This window comes from Vidua macroura, chromosome 12 (genome assembly GCF_024509145.1).
Source record: "Vidua macroura isolate BioBank_ID:100142 chromosome 12, ASM2450914v1, whole genome shotgun sequence".
NCBI lineage: Eukaryota > Metazoa > Chordata > Aves > Passeriformes > Viduidae > Vidua > Vidua macroura.
The window spans coordinates 15921896-15941257 of NC_071582.1; the positions used below are offsets into that span (position 1 = coordinate 15921896).

The window sequence follows — 19362 nt, forward strand, 5'->3', positions numbered from 1 at the left end:
TTGTATTCAAAGTATTTCATGACTTCATTATGAGAGGAAAAAAATAATTTTTCTTGAAACAATAAAAGCTGGTTCATCTTAGTTTGGGGCAGGGAGGAGAGTGGGTGGTTATGGTAGCATGCAGTTTTTATTGACTGGTGGTGTACATGGGGCAGGTCTCTGATTCAGTCCATCTTATTTGCTAAAACCCCTTTCTTGACTGCTGGACATTTCTCTGCTGCTGGATCTGAGATTTGAGGGATGGCTTTGAGAAAATGAATTAAGCATGGCTTGGAAAGCCTTACATTGCCCAGCAGTGCTCTGATGTGAGTAATGGGTACACAAGGAAGGCATCAAGAAGAGAGTGTGATGAGCCTGGGGTCGGTAGGGGGCTGCTGGAGGGCATAGGAAGGGAGCAGTGCAGATCTCTGGGTCTGGAGAGGGGAAGGAGGCCTTTCTACCAAATGAAGGGTGGCAGCAGCAGGGAAGAGGGTGTTGGAGGTTTGACAGGCAGCAGGGCAGTGCAGGGACATGAGGTGCCTCATACTGCCCCTGCAAGAAGGTTTCATCTCTTTTCTCAGCAGCTGGGGCATAAGGACAGCAGATATCAGCTTCTCAAGGGGAAGGCTGAGGAAGTGCTATTGATGGAGACAAGAACAAAATCATCAAAATCTTTCTTAGGATATCTTCAGCTCCCATCCACCTGCAGCTAGAAAAAAATGTATCTCCCACAAAGCTCAGTGTCCAAGACAAGCTCACGTCCCTCTGTGAATCCATTCCCTTAATGGTCTGTGGCAGTGCACGTTGATCAGGGTTCAACTACACTTGGAGATTGATTTGGTGGCAATCAAAGAGCCTTCACCTCAATTTCTAATGTGCAGTGACAGTCTTGCACGAGAGTGTCTGCACAGGATGAACAGAGGGGTGATTAGAGCAGGCACAGCTTTCCCTCAAGTTATCACACGGTTTTAGGGAAGCAGGGATATTATCCACACATAAGCTACTGCCCCTTGCCTTATCCCCATGTACCAATAAACATCTACAGATAAGCTCATGTTTATTCCCAAGGAACTGATTATCTCCCCAGTTTTTGCTAAGGAAACATAACCAGGTTTTCCCAGGAGCAGTTAAGGTCACTTCCAGGCAGCTGCTAACATTTAAACATACAAGGGCTCAGCCATAACAAGAGAGGCCAAGAGGGAAAGAAAGGAAATAAGTCAGGTGAATAATCAAACTCCAGCAGAAATAGGAAGGGACAAATAAGAGCGATAAAGCAGATGCCTCCTAAAGACCAATTTAGTGAAGTTCAGCTTCTGTTAAAAGGACATTTTGCATTAAACACTCTGCATACTGCATGTTTTTTCTCCCTTGGAAAGCAGTCATGGGAAAATATCAAGCAAACTACGGCCAAATTATGCAAAAATTGCAAATAAACAGATGCCCACAGTGTTTCATTAAATGTGTGAAGTGGATATGACACATCTTCGAAAACGTTTACATTTCATTCTGAAAATAAACATCTCACCATCAGATGCAAATTAACAACTATTTTAGCCCTAAATATCCTGAGTGGGACAAAACATGTATTTGGAGTTTTTCAGTTATGAGAAATACTATTTAAAGATTATTTCAGGGGTATTACAAAAATAAAACCCAACAAAAGGAAAAAAGAAACAATAGTATATGTATTTAAGCACTTTGATTTAATCAATCAACTTATAATACAAGTTGTTAAGAATAAGTTTGGTAACATGTAACAACTTTATTTTTACATATTCATTTGAGAGATCAGCTTTGCTGAGCTTTCATCAGCAGTAGTCGAAGTAATAATTCAATTCTTAAATTTACTGAAACAGAATTTTCCCTCTCAGTATGATACAGCCTATTGGAAACATTTTTTTAATGTGCTAAGGATAATCAAAAGAGTAATAAAATTTGTACTTTTATATTTGCTGAATATTTGGAGAAATATCTTATAAATATATATTTTTACATGCTATAAATCACTTCTTAGAGGACTAAATATTATGTTTGCAAGCACAGAGCAGTAAGTACACAAGTTTAAAAGATAACGACATAGTAATTTTTAAACTTCTTCACATCCTGCATATAAAAAACTCGAGGCACAGTTAAAGCATCAGCTCTCTCAGATCCCAGAGCTGCAGTTGTGTTATTGTCATTTCACAGTTCACTAAACTGAAACAAGGAAATTTTTAAGGGCTTTGCCCGTAACTGTGAAACAGCTACACCAAAGCTGAGAATAAAATTGCTTTTTCAGGCTCCCTTCTCCTTTTTATGATTTATTAATAATTTTTTAAGGAGAATATCATATTACAGACTCTTAACCTCACAATGCCAGATTAAAAAAACCCTAGTAAAAAAGATCCTATGAGTAATTATGCTTTTATGTAGCAACTCAATCTTGACTGTGTGAGTCAGGATAAATAGAATGTGTGCAACATGCCTGCTTTTAGTTGTGTGAAGAGGATGTTTTATTATCAGCTGAGATAAAATCTGGTCGCAGCTTCTCATTGACCTGAATTCACCTGATATGACAGTAAATCCTAATCCCCTCTGCAGAGCTCAATGGCTTTTCTCTACTTCATTTTTTTTCTCTGCCTGAGCACAGACAAGCCCAGCCATGGCTCCCTTGCTCTGCCATGGGTATTTGCTGCCTCTTTTGCTCCTCCGTGGCCATGGACCCCCAACTCAGCAGCCACTACACCCTGATGAGACCTGCCCATGGCAGGCACGGATTCCTGGCTGCAAATTTGCTCTCAGTCAGAAATGCCCAGCCCAAGATGCAGCCCAAGGAGCATCATCACCTTGAGCAGTAGGGAAAAAAGAAAGGTGTTTTTATGATTTGAGAACACCCCACATTTTGTGTAGATCTGATATGAGGATGAATGTCTGTGCCCCTTCTGTAAACTCTGTGGGAAATTCATCTGATGCATTCCAGCGTGAGGACCTTTTTTCTGGACAGAAAAGGATTTGTTTGGCCTGCTCTGTTGAAATCTTTGCTTTAGCAGAGGGGTTGGGTGGGGACAACCAGATGGTCCCATGAGTATTGTGGTGCTGGACAAGTCCCATGGGGAGATGTGCAGCCGGCTGAGCACAAACACCACCCACGCCCCGCTGGCAGCGCCAAGCCCGGCTATGCCTCACCTCACCCGTGTTGTGCCACAGCCCCATGGGCTCACCCACCCACCCTGGCTCCAGCTGCACAACCCCCTCCATCCCAGCAGCCAGATTTGCCTGATATCCACACACAGATCTCCCAAATCGCAGCACTGCCTTTCCCATGCCTTTCCCTTCTCAGTGCTGGAGGCGCTGGCTGTGGAAGGAGTCTCACTGCTTGTATTAACCAACAAGGAGAGTGCAACGGGACAAGCCTTTCCTCTGAGTTCCATTTAAAAGGTCAAGTTGATTCATGGGGAAGGCATTAATAAACCTACAAGGAAGAGTAGATTGAAAATTGCAGGAAGAATGGAAAAAAAGGCCACTTGCCTTTAGCTCATTCTCTGTCAAGACCGTCCCATCACTATGGTACAAGAGAGTCAGCACTATCACTACTTTATTCCTCTCTTTCAATTACTTACTTGGATCCTCTGCCTTGCCACATCCATCTCCCAAATTGTCCAGACCTGACTCACAAAATTTTCTTTGTGTCCATAAGGTGCATCCCTAACAGAATCTACACCACTAACAGTATTTTAATTTTGTTTTTATTACAATTTGAACTACAAGATATATAAGAGCCTAATAATTTTCTGTTGTCCAAATGCTTTCCCTCTTCAAGAGCATCTTTTTTTTTTACATACTGGTAGTGGCCTGGGATTGGAAGGCAGGTGGGAGCTTTCCCATTCCTGTGGTTACTGGCTCCATGCAAACCAGAGACAACCCTGGGCCCAGGCAGCTTCCTTACCTCTGTGACAGCCCCAAGGACTCTGGGACTAATTCTTCTCAGTGAGCTATTTGGCTCAAATAGCTCAAATTTTCTATTTATTCCACAAGTCTTTGTCCTGTCCTTAAAGGGATTATTTTTAGATATGCCTCTTTTTTAAGGACTTTAATCCCATTAACTAACAATAAGAAAAATTCACACTTGTGATGCAGATTTAGGTAAACCTTGGAATTTTTTGGGTTTTTTTCTGAAACCCTTAGAAGTCTACTTTTAACTATATTGAAGTAGTAAAAATACAGTTTAACACACCAAGAGCCATATACTGTATCTGCAATATATTCCTTTCCTTATTCCTAGAACTTCAGCCTTTAACTTCCAATTCATGTCTAATACAGAGCACACAACTTCAGTAAAGGCTAATAAATTTCTTAGTGTGAAAATGCTAAATATGTTACCCCTTTTCTAGTGGGAATAGGCCCAGTCAGTGGTCACATATTTTCCTTATAACTTCAGCAATGGATGAGTCATAACCCAAAATTTATTCATAGAATTTCAGCTCTTTGGTTTTCCACCACTTTTATGAGAGGCTGTTGCAGACTTTCCCACAGGCATTCATTTTACTCCAGGACTTGTGGAGTATAGTATATATATTAGCCTGCAAATAATGGCTTATTCAGAATTGTCCTTAACATTTCATCTGAGCCCCTTATGTGTCAATTGGGAAGGTGATCCCTCCTAGCACAGTCTAAGTCTGTGTGGTTTGAAGCCAAGTTTAGAAGTCAAGATTCTGGTGCAGACCATTGTAATGTTGTGCTGTAGAATATCTGATGGACTGCACTAGCCCAGCAAAACAAATATAATTTTGTAATCCCTTTTCTTGGTCCAACTCTCCTTAAAATTTTATTTTGCTTGACATGAGCTGGATCTTTTTCAGAGGTAGCAGCCAGCACTGTGTTCTCTAGAAGACTGTCTCCCTGCAAAGAGGCTGTTTGAGTAACTATTCCACTTCTCCCTGGGTCCCTGCCACCTTGTTGTCAATCCAGGACACAGCAATCTGCAAAGCAGACGTTGTTCTGCACCCTGGGTCCCGAGATCCATCAGCTGACAGAGTGTTCTATAGCAGCTACCTCAAAATTTTAATTACATTGGCCAGAACATGCAGTCTTCACCAAAAAAAGACTTCTCCATGATAAGGAAGTGTTCTATTGATTTTGTTTCAACACTGAAAGAAAACCATCCATAACCAGGATCCTTCCCTCAAAACCTGTCTAAGTAGACAGTCTCTGGCTGTCCCTTTCCTTTTCTACAGATTTTTATTGTTTTAAATTTCTGGGGGACCATACATCAATTGATTTATCAGATACAATAACTAATTAAAGCAACATCCTCTAGATGAGTTTGTGACATTAAAAGCTCTGCCGTGATTTGTCTGCTCACTGTGTGATGAATGCTGTGTTGCAAAGATCCAATCTTCCCTTCTATCCCAAGATTGGGCTCTTTAGTCAGGGGTTTGCTTACAAAAGCAGCTCCACTTGAGCTTCAAGTTTCAAGCACTGCCACATCCCATACCAAGCCCACTCTTCTGGCCAGACAACAGGCTGGCCCTCACCAGTGACTGCAGTAAAACACCAGCTAGAAGACAGTAATAATCTCCTCCACCTCCTCCTGACCTGGGACATTTTCTGTTACTAAGAGGATTTGGATGAACATCTGCCATCCAGGGATTTTCTCAAAAAAAAAAAGCAAAAATAGTTTGGCAGATAATTTTTTCTTCCTCACCAGGGTCTGGCAGTGCTGGCAGGGCTCACTGTCAGATGGGTGGCTGTGATGCACCAGTGAGTAGATACAGGGCTCATCATTACTTCCTTCTGCTGCTGCCATCACAGTTGCTCCATTAAATGTGGCTCAGGAGCCAGGGTAAAAGCATTAAGCCATCCAGCACTTCCTTCAGGAAATTTTTGACTGAAACTGTTTTTGCTTTGGCTCACCCTTGTAATTTGTACTTCAGTGAACAAGCTAGAGCTCAAAGTTAATAGAAATATAGATTCCAGACTCTGAGATGTGTCTGTATCTTCTCTTGAGATGAGTACCTGAAACCTTTACACACCTTCAGATCTCCTCACCAGGACAACAGCTTGGATCAGGAGGGTAGGGCAGGGAGTGCAAGGATTAGTTGCTCAGGAGCACATGCTCGTGGTGGAGATACAATTGGCCAAATCCAGCTCCACAGTTCTGGTACAAAGGCTTTCAATAGACAAGAACAGATTTTTTTTTTGCTTTTGACACAAAAATCCTGCCTGTCAGACATTGTGTGGATTGAAAAGAATCACTCACAGATAGGTGACCTCACTGTGGAATAGAGAGATTTTAGAAATCCAAACTTTTCCACATCTGATCAATGTGACGCAAGTGTCCTTCAAATGCTGCAATAGATCTCTGCTGCATAGCTTTTAATTTAGTAATGCATTTTAAATCAAGTGCAGGCATTTGCAATCAAAAGGAAGAAAGGATCAGCTGCCAGATAACTCTGCATTAGCCTTTAGCTGGCTTTGCTGGATGGCACAGAGCTACCTTCAGCCACCAGACTGATTGTTTTGTTTAAACATTAATTAATTACAAAAACATTCATTGCCACCTTGTTTTTCAAGTGTATTTGACAGAACAGGACCTGGGGAAGGTGTTGGCTCTCAAGAGAAGCTAAGCTTGGTTCAAGGTGAGGAATGAACTTCCAAAGAGTCAACCATGCCTGAAAAATGTTTCTTTTAGCTGTATTTCTTTGGTCAGTGAATAGCAATGTTTCCTATTAAGGCAGTGCATTTACTTGATCAGCATCCAATGCCTTCACTTGGGGCCAGGGATGCAGGGAGCACTGCTGCTTTCCTTCAACCCCTGCTCAACTGGATCTTGAACCTGACATGTCCCCAGTCTCCAGACATCCTCAAGCATCATCCCTTTCCTTCAAGAGCTCCCTGCACTGCAAGTTCTGCTTTCCAGCAAGCAGATGTTCTCCATCCTGAAATAGCTCAGCCCACCTGGATCACCATGGTCAGGATCTCCATAGCAGGACTGTGCAGCCTACAGACACAGGCTACAGTCCTGTCAATGGGGTTTGATATGATGCAGGAGGTATTCTTGGGAGCAGCCTCTTGTACCTCTGTGCTCCCCAGGAAAAGCTGAGGTTGCAACCAATTTCTTCTGAACTACATCTGGAAAGGAAATAAAATAAATGAAAAAATATATTCCGGAACCTTTGAGCATTATGAACTAGTGTTATTTACACTGGTACCTGCATGAAGCAAAAGGCAATAAAATCTGTGGCCCTCCTGCAGCAGTGGCAGTAGAAGAACAAAGGACAACTGCCATGTTCTCCAGGATAGTGGCAAGCAAAAAACTGAGCAGGGTACAGGCAGACTACCTAGGGTGGAAACTCTTTCTCTCCTATTCAGCCTGGCACTAAATGAGTCACTGAGACTGTCTTTGAGGACCCCATAGCAGAAAATCTAGTGAAGTCAGGTTAAAAAGAAGAATCCATCTTTCTTAACAATGTTAGAGAGATAACTCTATAGAGCAAACTGTCCAGACAGGCCTCAGATTCTCCCTTCTGAAATTTTCAGATGAAGACTGCACTCTTGAGTAAGCTGTCCTTTAGTTAGACACCAGATCTTGGCTCAGTAAGGAAGGAAGTAGCTGAGCTACATGAGGTGAGTCTGGGTAACAGACTGATCCTTTCAGATACAGCTGGGAAAAGCAGAGAGTGAAAGAGATGAAACATTGCAAAGAGATTCAGCTGTTCTTCATCAGTCTCTCTGCTCTCACAGCTTTCTGAGCATAAACAGAAGCCTGACAGAGCCTCTCCCTACACATCCTCCATCCCACTGCACTCAGGGGGGTCAGAGGAGTTAAGACATCAGACTTCTGTTGTATTGTTGGTGGCACATAGCTGGGACACGTGCATCCTAAGCTGCTTATGCCTGGCCATTGCTTACGTGCAGGGGATATGTGAGCAGCGAGGTTGGGAAGGAAAGATGTGGGTCTGGTCAAATGAGGGTATGTCCATATTGCCTGAAGTGATGCAAGCTCTCAGGCACGAGATGGGAAAATTGCTGTCCTGGCAATGGGCAGAGTTTCTGGCATCTGAGATTTGGGGTGGTTAGGAGTATCTCTGCTTTATTGCACAGTATGCCAGGACGACATCAGCTGCCACAGGGGCACTCTCAAATCTGCTTCTACTGTGTACTATTTCCACTCTGTTAACCACCTGACTGTCTCTCTCACTTCCAGGCTTGATAGTCTACTTAGGAATGATGGTGGGGGCTGTCTTGCTGGGTGGCCTCGCTGACAAACTGGGAAGAAAGCAATGCCTCATCATATCACTTGCAATCAATGCTGCCTTCGCGTTCCTCTCCTCCTTCGTCCAGGGATACGGATTCTTCCTTTTCTGCCGCCTTATCTCAGGCCTCGGGTGGGTACCTGGTGAATACCTCTGGGCCCTGGCCTGGAGAAGCCCCAGCACAGCTGGGCAGTGTGGGTGTGTGGGGTGGGACAAGGAAAGGTGCTCAGGAGATGCATCCCTGGTACCCAGCCGGGATGGCATTGCCATTTGGGACGTGTGGCTGTGTTACCTCACTCTTGACCCTTAGAGCTGTAATGGTGGGAAAGTTTGGTCATTGATGTTCTTCTGGTACTGCCCAAATTGTGCAGAAATGTGGGTGAGACTGAAAAATGCCCACCTCCAAGGCCTCCAATGAGACCCTCAGCAGTTCCCATTCGCTGCCTGTATTTTGCCTCCCTAAAATGAATGATCATTAAATAACAAGAGAAGATGTTTAAGTGAAGAACAGAGTATTACTCTGGGTTTGTACAAACAACAGAAAATTCAGCTTTTAGAGCCTGAGAAGGATCTTGCTCATCTTTGATGTCTAAGACCAATGCAGCCAAAGAGAGATTTGCATTTTTCCTTCAAGTCCCACTTCTGAGCAGCCCATCTGTGAGTGTGACCTTCCCTCATTAAACATGCAATCCTAACCACAAAGACATTGAAGCAGACTCTCATTTTTCTCATGTGCCGTTTTTTCTCCTCAGTATTGGGGGCACCCTCCCCATCGTGTTTGCCTATTTCTCTGAATTCCTGTCTCGTGAGAAGAGGGGGGAACACCTGAGCTGGCTTTGCATGTTCTGGATGATTGGTGGCATTTATGCTTCAGCAATGGCCTGGAGCATCATCCCACATTACGGTAATTCGTGCTTTTGAATTTCTACACCACTACACCTCCCCAAACCCTTGCACAGGTAGTGACAATTCTTACACATCCCAGCATAAATATCACTGAAAATAATAGATACCTGAAGTGCTCACAGAAGGTCTCATAAACTGACTGCACGATTGACTGATGGATACTAAGGCTGGATGGGGCTGCTTTCCATCTAAAGCCTAAAATGCATCCCTTGAATTACACTGCTGGAGCCTGAGCTCTTAACCTAAATGTCAGCTCATTCAGGGAAAATATTGACGGAGATTATATTGCAAAAATGGATCCAGTTATAAAAAATAAGCAAATTTAATCAGGAAATTACTAGATGCTGTGAATGATAGCAGTGAGGATAGCACATGTGCTTTCCCTTAGCCAAGTGTCCACACTGTCAGGGCTGTGTACCTGGGAACACATCTGCCCAGCATGTGATGGTTTGAAGTCACATCTGACTTCACCTAAGTGGATGCAGGAGTGGAATGGGTTCCCTGTCCTCAACTGGAAGTGGGAATGAAAAAATAGATGGCTATAAACTGAAATTTACTTGTGCTCTGAGAAGTGAAGTCTGCATGTCACATGGAATTCCTTGTAACTTTTGTATATAACCTAGGAAAACATCAGAAGCAAATTTCCACTGGAAAAGATTAATTCCCCCAGTGTTCAGTGACACCAGCTGTTTGCAAAATCCTGTTTGAGGAAAGTAGGACAGTTCACAAAACCCACAAAGGAAACCACTAACATTTACCTATCCATTATTTTATTTTTAGCACATTTAAAGCACATTTGGTATAAAGAAATATTCATGCTTTTGATTGACATGACAGACACTGTTGGAAAAAATAGGCAAACTTACTGCAGTGGTTTCAGGTAGAAATACTTGCAACAACATTTGGTTTTGAAAGCCCTTAGATATTTACATTACAATTATTTTTCAGATTACTTTTTAATATTGTGTTTTTCTAGCTTCTTTTTTGATTTCCAGTGTTCCACCTACTCTTTTGGAACTTTGTGAAATCATTAGAACAACATGACTGGCTCAGATGAGGCCTCTGCAAAACCCATTTCTTGATGATCTCCTTATTACGTGAATAATTTTTTTTAAAGAAAAAAATAAAAAATAAATTTGAGCCTAGGGAGAGTGAATGGAGCAATGTAAGAGAATGAGGCTGTACTTTCCAGTTCTTAGCAGGGGACTACCTAACTTGGTCAAATACCAGGAAAAAAGCAGGAGAGGGGGCATCTCAAATGCAGGATTAGGATTTTGATGTTTTTAAGTTTGAACCCCAGCTCAGGTTTTGTAGGTCTGGAAAAAAAATAAACTTGCTTTTCTTGCTCACTTCCATGAAATGTGAAATACACATGTGATGTAGGAGATGGAAAGAAGCCGTCTCTACTGTGTCTCTCAGATCAGAGATTTAATGAGAAGTGATCAATTGTGGCCCTTATTCCTGCACCATTTTCCAGCCTTACTTGCCTACAGCTGCTCTGAGCAGTTCCTATCACTAGGTGATTTCTAAATTCAAAGATAAAAGAAGGATTTTAAAAGGCAGAGCCTGAGCATGCTCCAGTTTCTGTAATGAACATGAACTTGCTGCTATCCACTGAGCATGCCTCCAAGAGCCACCAGTACTAAGAATAGCAAACTTTCAACCTCTCCTCATGTCATTCAGAGCTGCAAAGTTCTGAGCTGCACCAGCTGAGAAAAACTCAGAATTCCTGGTCAGTATTTTTACGTGTTGGCTCTTGCTGTTTCCAGGCTGGGGGTTCAGTATGGGAACCAAGTACCATTTCCACAGCTGGAGAGTCTTTGTACTCGTGTGCGCTCTGCCCTGTATCGCCTCCCTGGTGGCGCTGAAATTCATGCCTGAAAGCCCACGGTTTTTGCTGGAGGTAAGATGATTCATCTCTGATATCTGCAGAGGATGGCAGGTCCCTAATGTGTCACTGTCTGTCTTTCTTTGTCCCATCAAACACACAGAGCACAAGCTCAGAGGCAAAGCCACTCCTGTGTGTCTACAGCAGCTCCACAGACTGCTTGAACCCCAAAGATTGCAGACTGTGGGGTCAATCACTGATGATTAGTGTGTCACTGCCAGATGGGGTACAGAAGGAAGGTAGTGAGAGATGGGAATTTTATATGTCCAACAAAGGCACTTTGAAAACATTTCACAGAGTTTGGGCATGGAACTACTGAATCCTGGTAGTAGAGCAAAGGGTAAAATACATTTCACTGAGTAAAATACTTAAACCTCAGAAATCTTAAGCAAGTATTCTGTATCTCCACTTCACAGATGGGAAATGTAGCAATACATAGTTCAACCTTGCAAGTCTTCAGCAGAGTTGGGATGAGAGTCCAGTTCTCCTCATCCATCTCCTCTTTCATCTGTTTTTAAAGCTCTATCCCTGACCCCTTTTCTGCCTCAGGCAGTTTTAGGACAATTCCTTTCTCCAGCACAGAGGTGCTGCACTCTGTGAATACCAAGCATGCTTTCAGCTCTTTGGGTTTCATGCAGCCCAGGCTGTCTGTGTGATTCTCTGCTATGCTGGACCTCTAGAATTGCTTTCTCACTTGCTTTCCTTCTCTTTGGCGTTTTCAGATTGGTAAACATGATGAAGCTTGGATGATACTCAAGCAAGTTCATGACACCAACATGCGGGCCAAGGGCGAGCCAGAGAGGGTGTTTACGGTGAGTTGAGCAAAGCCATTGGTTAAGAAAAGCTGGACATACCCTCCTTAGTGCAGCACAGCACGACTTTATTTCTCCTTGGGACTCTATCAATGTAATCTCTCCCCCAGCAACCAGAAAAAGGACTGTGAGAAACATTTTGTGTGTTTAAACTTAGATGCCAGTCTGTTTTTCCAAGATTAGTCAAGTCTGTCAATTGCAGCGAGTACTCTTCATTCCTGGTGTTACATCCTTTAGACCAGTGATTTCTCAATTATGCACGTGTTTAATTGGCTTGCTCTAAGAGACTAAAACAAAATAAGAGACATATTAGCCATGTGGGAGACCTGAGTCACTCCTTTCTCCATTCTGGCTTCTAATCAAAGTCTAATTAAACTTCATATACTTTCTAATGAGCTTTCCAAACTCCACCTGCCTCATATCCAGTCTTTAATCTCTCCAAGGGAAAGTGGGATGAGTGGCTGTTACTCATTGGTCTGCTGCTTGTTGTGAAAAAGGTCACACCAGCGGAGTCATTAACAGTGAAATCAGAGGAAAGGCTTATGCTGGGGTTAGCTGCAAATTACTATAATTCAGTGTTACAATCCTGGTGAGCCAGCCAGGGAAGAACTCTTGATTTATTCTTTTAAAGATGAGAGCGCACATGCTTTTAAATGATGGGGAAAAAGGAAATACACTTGTGTGTGAAACATGTATTTTTGATCAAGAAGGAGAGCAATACTCCATGTTCAGAGGGGTTGTCAGGAGACTGTGCCCCTTGGGAGTGATCCTTTGAGGAAAATAAAATTTCATATCTGAGCATGATAATTGCATGCAGGTTCATGTAGGATCTTAATGAGCATGTGTTATTTTTAGGCTACCAACCATTTGAGTAATGCAAGCCCTGATAGCAAAGGTGAGAGAGACATTTTCTTCAAATCCATCACTGGCTTTGCTATATTGCTGAGCTGGGAAATGAAGCTCAAATATAAATATATATAAATATATATATATATATCTCACAAAGTAGGGCACTGTGAGAGTCTGAGCTGAGTAGGAGAATGAAGGAGCAGCTGTACAGCCTCCATTAGTGCTCGTTACTCCACGCAGCAGAGTCATGACTGCAGCGGAGCTGAGCTCGGCATCGCCCCTCGAGGCACCGCCTGAGCCGAGATGTTCTGACACCCGCTGGCACAGGAGGGTGATCAGTGCTCCTGGTGTGCACAAACTGCCAGCGTTTGTGCTTTTCTGACAGGCCAGAAGTTGTCAGTTTGTGGTGAGTCAGCCTGTACGGGACAGTTCCCAGATCTGACATTTAATTGGTGCCAGGAAGAGGAATGTGGAGACTCCACAGCTGAGCCAAGGCGCTCGTTCACACTCAGAAATTTATTCAGCAGATTTTCACCTCCTCCATGTGTTTACAAACAGTTCTGTTTTCCTTGAATATGTTCTTTAAATGAATTTACTAAGCAAATATTTATTGGTATACATTTATAAGTTTTCCTGAGTAAGTTTTCCAGGTATTCAGCAGTGAAAATTCAGATTATTTTGGTGAAACAAACTGATTGCACTGTGTGGGCTCACTTGATGGCAGAATACATTTTCAGCTGCAAAGATTCACATCTACACATTTATTTGTCATAGAAGTTCTGTCAGTGCTATTTAGAAGACATTGAATGAGAAATATTCCTGCTAGTTGTCTTAGAAGAATGAAATCATGAGGACACAGTTTGGATACAAGTGGCTGATCTTGGAGATAATTTTTACTGTGCTTTCTGAGTCCTAATTTGTAGTGTGAATCTGAAGATAGAGAAATAAGGTAGTATACAGGCACATTAAACAGCAAATGAAAGATTGAAATGGACATTATGTACTTTATTTCATGGAAGAAGAGAGAGAGAAGATGAAGGGATGGATGAAAAGAAAGAAGCAAGGCTTATTTCTTTTAATAGTCTCTTGCTGTAATTAAATCAATGAGTTCAATTGCTAATGCTAACTTTCAAGGAAAAAATAATAGGAGTTATTAGGTAGAAACATTGCCCAGAAGACAGTGGAATTTAAATCCACCCAAGGTCAATTCTAGAATCAGCAGTCCAATGTTTTTTCTTTTCCCTTTTTCTCCAGGTTTCCTATATCAAAACTCCAAAGCAAGTAGATGAATTTATTGAAATCCAGAGCTCAACAGGGACCTGGTACCAGCGGTGGCTGGTCAGAATCACAACTACTTTAAAACAGGTAAGGAGAAGAGAAAAACTTCACACAGTGCTCCAGTGCCTCTTTACTTCAGGTCATTGTACCTTGAAATCCTGACTCCACCTCAGAAAATCTAGTTTTTGCAAAGATCTGTAATCTGACTGCACTTTCAGTGCAGATGTGTGCACCTGCAAGCTGCCAAGCTGCCATCCAGACCCCAAAATGCCCCTTTGAGCATCACTGTCATCCAGCAGTGCAGAGCTTCCAGGAGCAGCCACAGCTCCAAGCACTTGGCTCTCCTCCTGAGCAGATAAATATTGATGCTCTCTCCCCAGGCCTAAGTGAAATTACCATCTGCAGTGGAGGCAGAAAGTGTTTGCTCTTTGTTCCTGCTGAGACCAAGTTTCTAAGAATGTTATAATGTCTCCTAGGCTAATTTAAACTTTCACACCTGCTATGCTGCTCACCTAATGCCCATGTAGGACTGTGGAAAACCTTGCTAGAACTTCTATCTTGAAGGATGAGCTGAAAATAAAGTTCTTCTTAATTAATAGCAATGCAGGTGCTATACTATTACTATATAGTGGCTAGATAAGAGCTTGAGAAGCTACATCCCCTCCTGTTCTTGGCAGCATTTTCTGCAATGAGTCAAGAGCAGATCTTGGTTTGCCTCCTGCTTGGCTTCATCCCTACCTGATTTCATCTTATACCTCCTAAGGTAACAGCTGTGTTTGGGGTTTTGCTCTTCGGAGAGCTTTCGATCTCAGTTTGAAAGCACTCCTGACACCATACATGTATTTGAAAAGATAGTTGTCAGAGATCTGAGAACAATCTCACATCCACATTTGCTGATGTAACCTGAGAGAGACACTGTCTCATACCCAGCCCTAATCATGCACTCCAGCTCATTACAGAGGGCTCAGATCAAGTACTCTGGCACTGAGCTGAATAAGTGATTTTTTTGTGAGCCATTTACTCAATAAATACAATTTTGAAAAAACACTGAATATAAGCCACACATCTAACCTTCCCCTAATGAACCCATTTTTCTGACTTTAGGTTTATGATGCACTTAGAAATTAAGCTGTCAAGTGTCTGCAGGGGTGTCCTGGCAGCTAATTCCTTCTTGTGTATTTGTAGGTCTGGGACAATGTGCTATATTGTTTAACAGCCCAGTACAGGATGAACACACTGATGCTGGCTGTGGTTTGGTTTACAATGGCCTTAAGGTAAGGAAGATACATCTTTATATTTTTTCAGGAAACCAAAGCACTATTCAGAGTCTGAATAGTTATTTACACATGTAAATAAACTAATCCTGGTCTTATCTTAAAGAGTCTTTGTCAACTAATCCTTGCTCTCCTACAAATATTGATCAACCTGATTGCTTTATATGAAGTACAAGGTGCTTTGAACAAATCAGGACTTGAGAAGTGGTTGGTAGCACAGAAATAGATTGACATTCTCACCTTTAGATCTTTCATTTGATCTTGTCCACACACACACAAAAAAAAAAAAAAAAAAAAAAAAAGACACAGCCCTACCAGACTCTCAGCTGTTCCTTAGTCTGGATCAAAACGACTCAGGTGAGTCTAAATCCAGGTAAATTTTGTCTAATTCTCACTTGAACTGCACACTTACAGAAATCTGCCCAATTTGTTTCTTCTCTGCTAATTTAATGGGTAGCAAGGTTAGCACATTTCTTTATTCCCCAGCCAAGGGGAACTGAAATGAATTGTCCTGCTTCAAGTGAAAGGGAATGGACCAACATACTTCTGAGATCAGCAGGGTGCTCAGAGTGCAGAAACACTTTGCTCAGTCCCGTGTCAGAAATGAGCAAGAATTTGTGTCAGACATGCATTCACATTTGGAGTTTAACACTTTTACAAGCTGTGAAGTAGATCCTTGGAAGAATCTTGTGTCCCTGATGTGTCTCCCAATCCTGCTGCAGTTACTATGGCCTTATTGTCTGGTTCCCTGACATGATCCGCTATTTCCAAGATGAGGCATATGAATCCCGAGTGAAGATCTTTGATGAGGAAGAAGTGTCCCATTTCACCTTTAATTTCACCCTGGAAAACCAGATCCATAGAAATGGGGAATACAGGAATGACAAGTAAGTGAACAGAATTTGCTTTGATGTATTCAAACTGAAATAAATTTCTAGAAAGCTCTTTCTTTCTTTTCCATTTTCCATCAACTTGAACTTCTCTGGTGTTCTTTTGGACACTCAATCTAAATCTCTGAAGTCCCAGAGGCAGTTTTTGACAGAAAATATCATTTTAATCCTTTTTTTTTCCTACTTTGCCTCTGTCACTGACTTCTGCAGAACCTAGAGGATGCCTGTGAGGAGTCCTGCTTCCAGCAACCCTGTGTTGGGATCAGGGCAGCAAGTGCCCACCTGGCTGTGCTGGGCAGCCCTGGATGCAGAGGTGGCTTCTTTTTCCTTAGCCCACACTGACATCTACTGGGCTTGGGCAGCCACTGGTAATGAAATTGCTGCTGTATTTCCAAAAGAAAAAGCTATTTCTTCTTGAAGTCCTCTATATGAATTACCCCAGTTTCCATCCTGCAGCCCATGGCAAGCTGGGCCATGGCCATACTGGGGTGCTTCTCCCACTGCAGTCACTATCTCCCCACAGATGAGTGAGTCACCTTCTCTTTTAGTGTTATGAAGTCAGTGCATTTGCTCCAGCAGAACATCATTGCTTTCCTTCCCTTTTTCCTCCTATTTGGGCTGGACTTGTTTTTTGTCTGCATCCAGCTTGGACCCAAATCACTCTATGTTCCACAGCAATGCAAATCCTAGTCATTCCATTAGTACTTTTCAAAATCCCAACAGAAAGGAAAAATATCCCTGTGTAATTTCTGTGATCTCATTGTCGTAACAGGATGCTGCTCCAGCTGCCTTGCTGGAGGGAGCTCCTCCCCATGTTCAATGTTACACAAAACACTCATTGTTTTAATCTTCACAGCTGAAACTACATCTCATTGCCCAGCCAGGTTGTTCCAATCCCCTCAGAAACCATTTCCTTATTATATATTTGATATACATTGGTGAGGGACCCCAACATGTGTCCTCATGTCCTTCCATACACCTTCCCTGCAGCAAGGAGCTGAGCTTGATGATGCAAACCTAGCCCCACAATTCCTGTTCCCCAAGAGAAAGTGGTGAGAAGTGGATGTTGGTCAAATTTAGGGACTGGGGACATTTTTCTTATGCCTACAGGAGGTGCTGAATTTTCACTAACTTCATTGAGAATTAAGGATAATCAGCACCTTGCTGAATGAAGACATAAAGCTTGATGTAAATCACTATTCTCCCACCATGGCCCTCTCCATTTCAAATACTCAAAACCTCATCAAGCTAAATTGCAGTAATGCCCAGAAATTATCTCAGTTTGGTTTACAGCTGTGTTTTCTCTGCAGCCCTTGGCTGTGAGCTAAAACTCCGTGGATCACCAGGCCATTGCTATCTGACTCTTCTAAAGCTGGGTGTTAAGAAAGCAAACTGCAGGGGGAAAAATGGGTTTTAACAGCCTTTAGGAGTAAATACATCACAGGCAAATACATCACTGAGTAAATGCAAAACAGCTTAAGTTTTGCTGTAACCTATAAGACCCTCTACATGGAGCAAAACACTTGAATAATCTTGTGGTATTTTGTGCATTAATAATTTCAGTTAGGAGGCTCAGTCAAGAAGCCCTGCAGTGCTCATTTAAAGGTGTAAACAACCATCACGTTATGCTGTGTTAAAATTGCTCAATTCAATTAAGCTGCAGAGTATATGTTAGCAGGCTTTTTTTCATCTGGTGACAGTCATGGCCTCTTTAACTGAGCAATAATGCTTGTTCTTAATAGCTCCTTACATCTTCTAAACGTGTCTGTGCATTACCTAATACATCTTCTCAGTGTTCCTGCAAAATCTCACAGGTAAATCAATATTGTGTCATCCTTCAGGCAGCCAGGTCAGACATGTCACACTTCCCATCAGGGGAGAAATCAATCACCTGACACAGTTTATTATTTTTAGTGAAATCTGTTTTCATTACAGGATATGTAATAAGCCTCAAACAGAGATGGTTACAAGCAGAACTCAGATAATCTCCCCACTCTCTCCAGAATCCCTACTGCATTTTCACTTAAAGAATCACTTTGAGTTTAAACAACTGTCAGAAACCTTTCACCAAATGGCTCAATAGGCTCCTGATAATGTCTGGTTTTATTTATGATGGAGGAAGGGAGAGACTAAGGAAGGCAGCAAGGTCAGCTCATGAAGGAAATGTTCTGCATTGAATGGAATTCTGTCTTCTTCAGACAGACTAGGACTGAACATGAGAGGATTTGTGTCTCCACAGCTTTAGAAGCACATTTTCTCAGATGTGATTGAGGAATAGAAAAACTGCACAAATCCTAAAAGATCCATGTCTCTTCTAAAAAAATACTCTTCAGACCCTTCCCTCCTAATAAAACACAGAAGGACCTGGAGGAGTTAGGCATTCAAGCAACACCTTTTCTGTAAATGACACTAGAAATTAGAATTAGTGCTCTATCTCTTGAAACAGCCACTGCACACTATACAGTGTAGAAAATATCTTAAAGCACAGAGTGAAGTTCTGTTTCCTGCCCCACAGATTTATTGGCATGAAATTCAAGGAAGTGAGATTTGAGGATTCATTATTTGAGGATTGCTACTTTGAAGATGTGAGATCCAGTGAGACCTTCTTTGAAAACTGCACCATCATCTCCACTGTCTTTTATAACACTGGTAATGGGATTCCTGCTGTGGTGTCATCTCTGTAACTAGGAACTTTTTTATCAGAAAACTATTTTATTAGAACTATTTTATCTGCTTTCTGGGAGAAAAGATGGTAGGGATCTGTGTGTTTGAGTGTCTGCTGGGTAATGAGAGTGATGCTGGGGGAAAGGAGTGTGATGCATTTGGAGGGAGACCTCAGGTGGCTCCATCAGTGATTTTAACCCCATGGTTACTGGTATCTCTGGGTGCTGCATGGGAAATGCAAAATTCTGTGCTCAGGCCCTGACAGGTTAAAGTAATGGCAAAATTCTCAGCACTTTACAGCTCTACTCAGTAAAACTGGCTTAAAATATAATTTCAAGCCACCAGCAGTTGAAGATCACCAGCAGTAAAATAGTCACTAATTAATACCAAAAAAGCTCTTAACTTCTACTCTAATAAAGAACAAATTATTATGCTATGAAAACCAAAGCTTGCATTACCCTGTCCTTGTGGCCTGGGGATACTGGTTCAGTATGCTGAGTATACCCCACAAATAAAAGGAGTGTATGAGCTTGCATCTACCAGGAGCCAAAGACTCAGCTAGAGTTTGCCACTCTAATAATTTCCACT

General features: G+C 42.2%; 1 protein-coding gene across 2 annotated transcripts in view; it reads left to right on the forward strand.

The window, feature by feature from the left end:
* Nucleotides 1-19362, forward strand: part of SV2B (synaptic vesicle glycoprotein 2B) — a 67774-nt gene that overhangs the window by 39523 nt on the left and 8889 nt on the right. For both annotated transcript variants that reach the window (XM_053988665.1, XM_053988666.1), the window contains exons 3-10: nucleotides 8165-8345; nucleotides 8966-9117; nucleotides 10889-11022; nucleotides 11730-11819; nucleotides 13923-14033; nucleotides 15132-15220; nucleotides 15943-16107; nucleotides 18626-18759. In XM_053988665.1, the coding sequence (XP_053844640.1) occupies nucleotides 8165-8345; nucleotides 8966-9117; nucleotides 10889-11022; nucleotides 11730-11819; nucleotides 13923-14033; nucleotides 15132-15220; nucleotides 15943-16107; nucleotides 18626-18759 (1056 nt within the window). The remainder of the gene's footprint in view (nucleotides 1-8164; nucleotides 8346-8965; nucleotides 9118-10888; nucleotides 11023-11729; nucleotides 11820-13922; nucleotides 14034-15131; nucleotides 15221-15942; nucleotides 16108-18625; nucleotides 18760-19362) is intronic.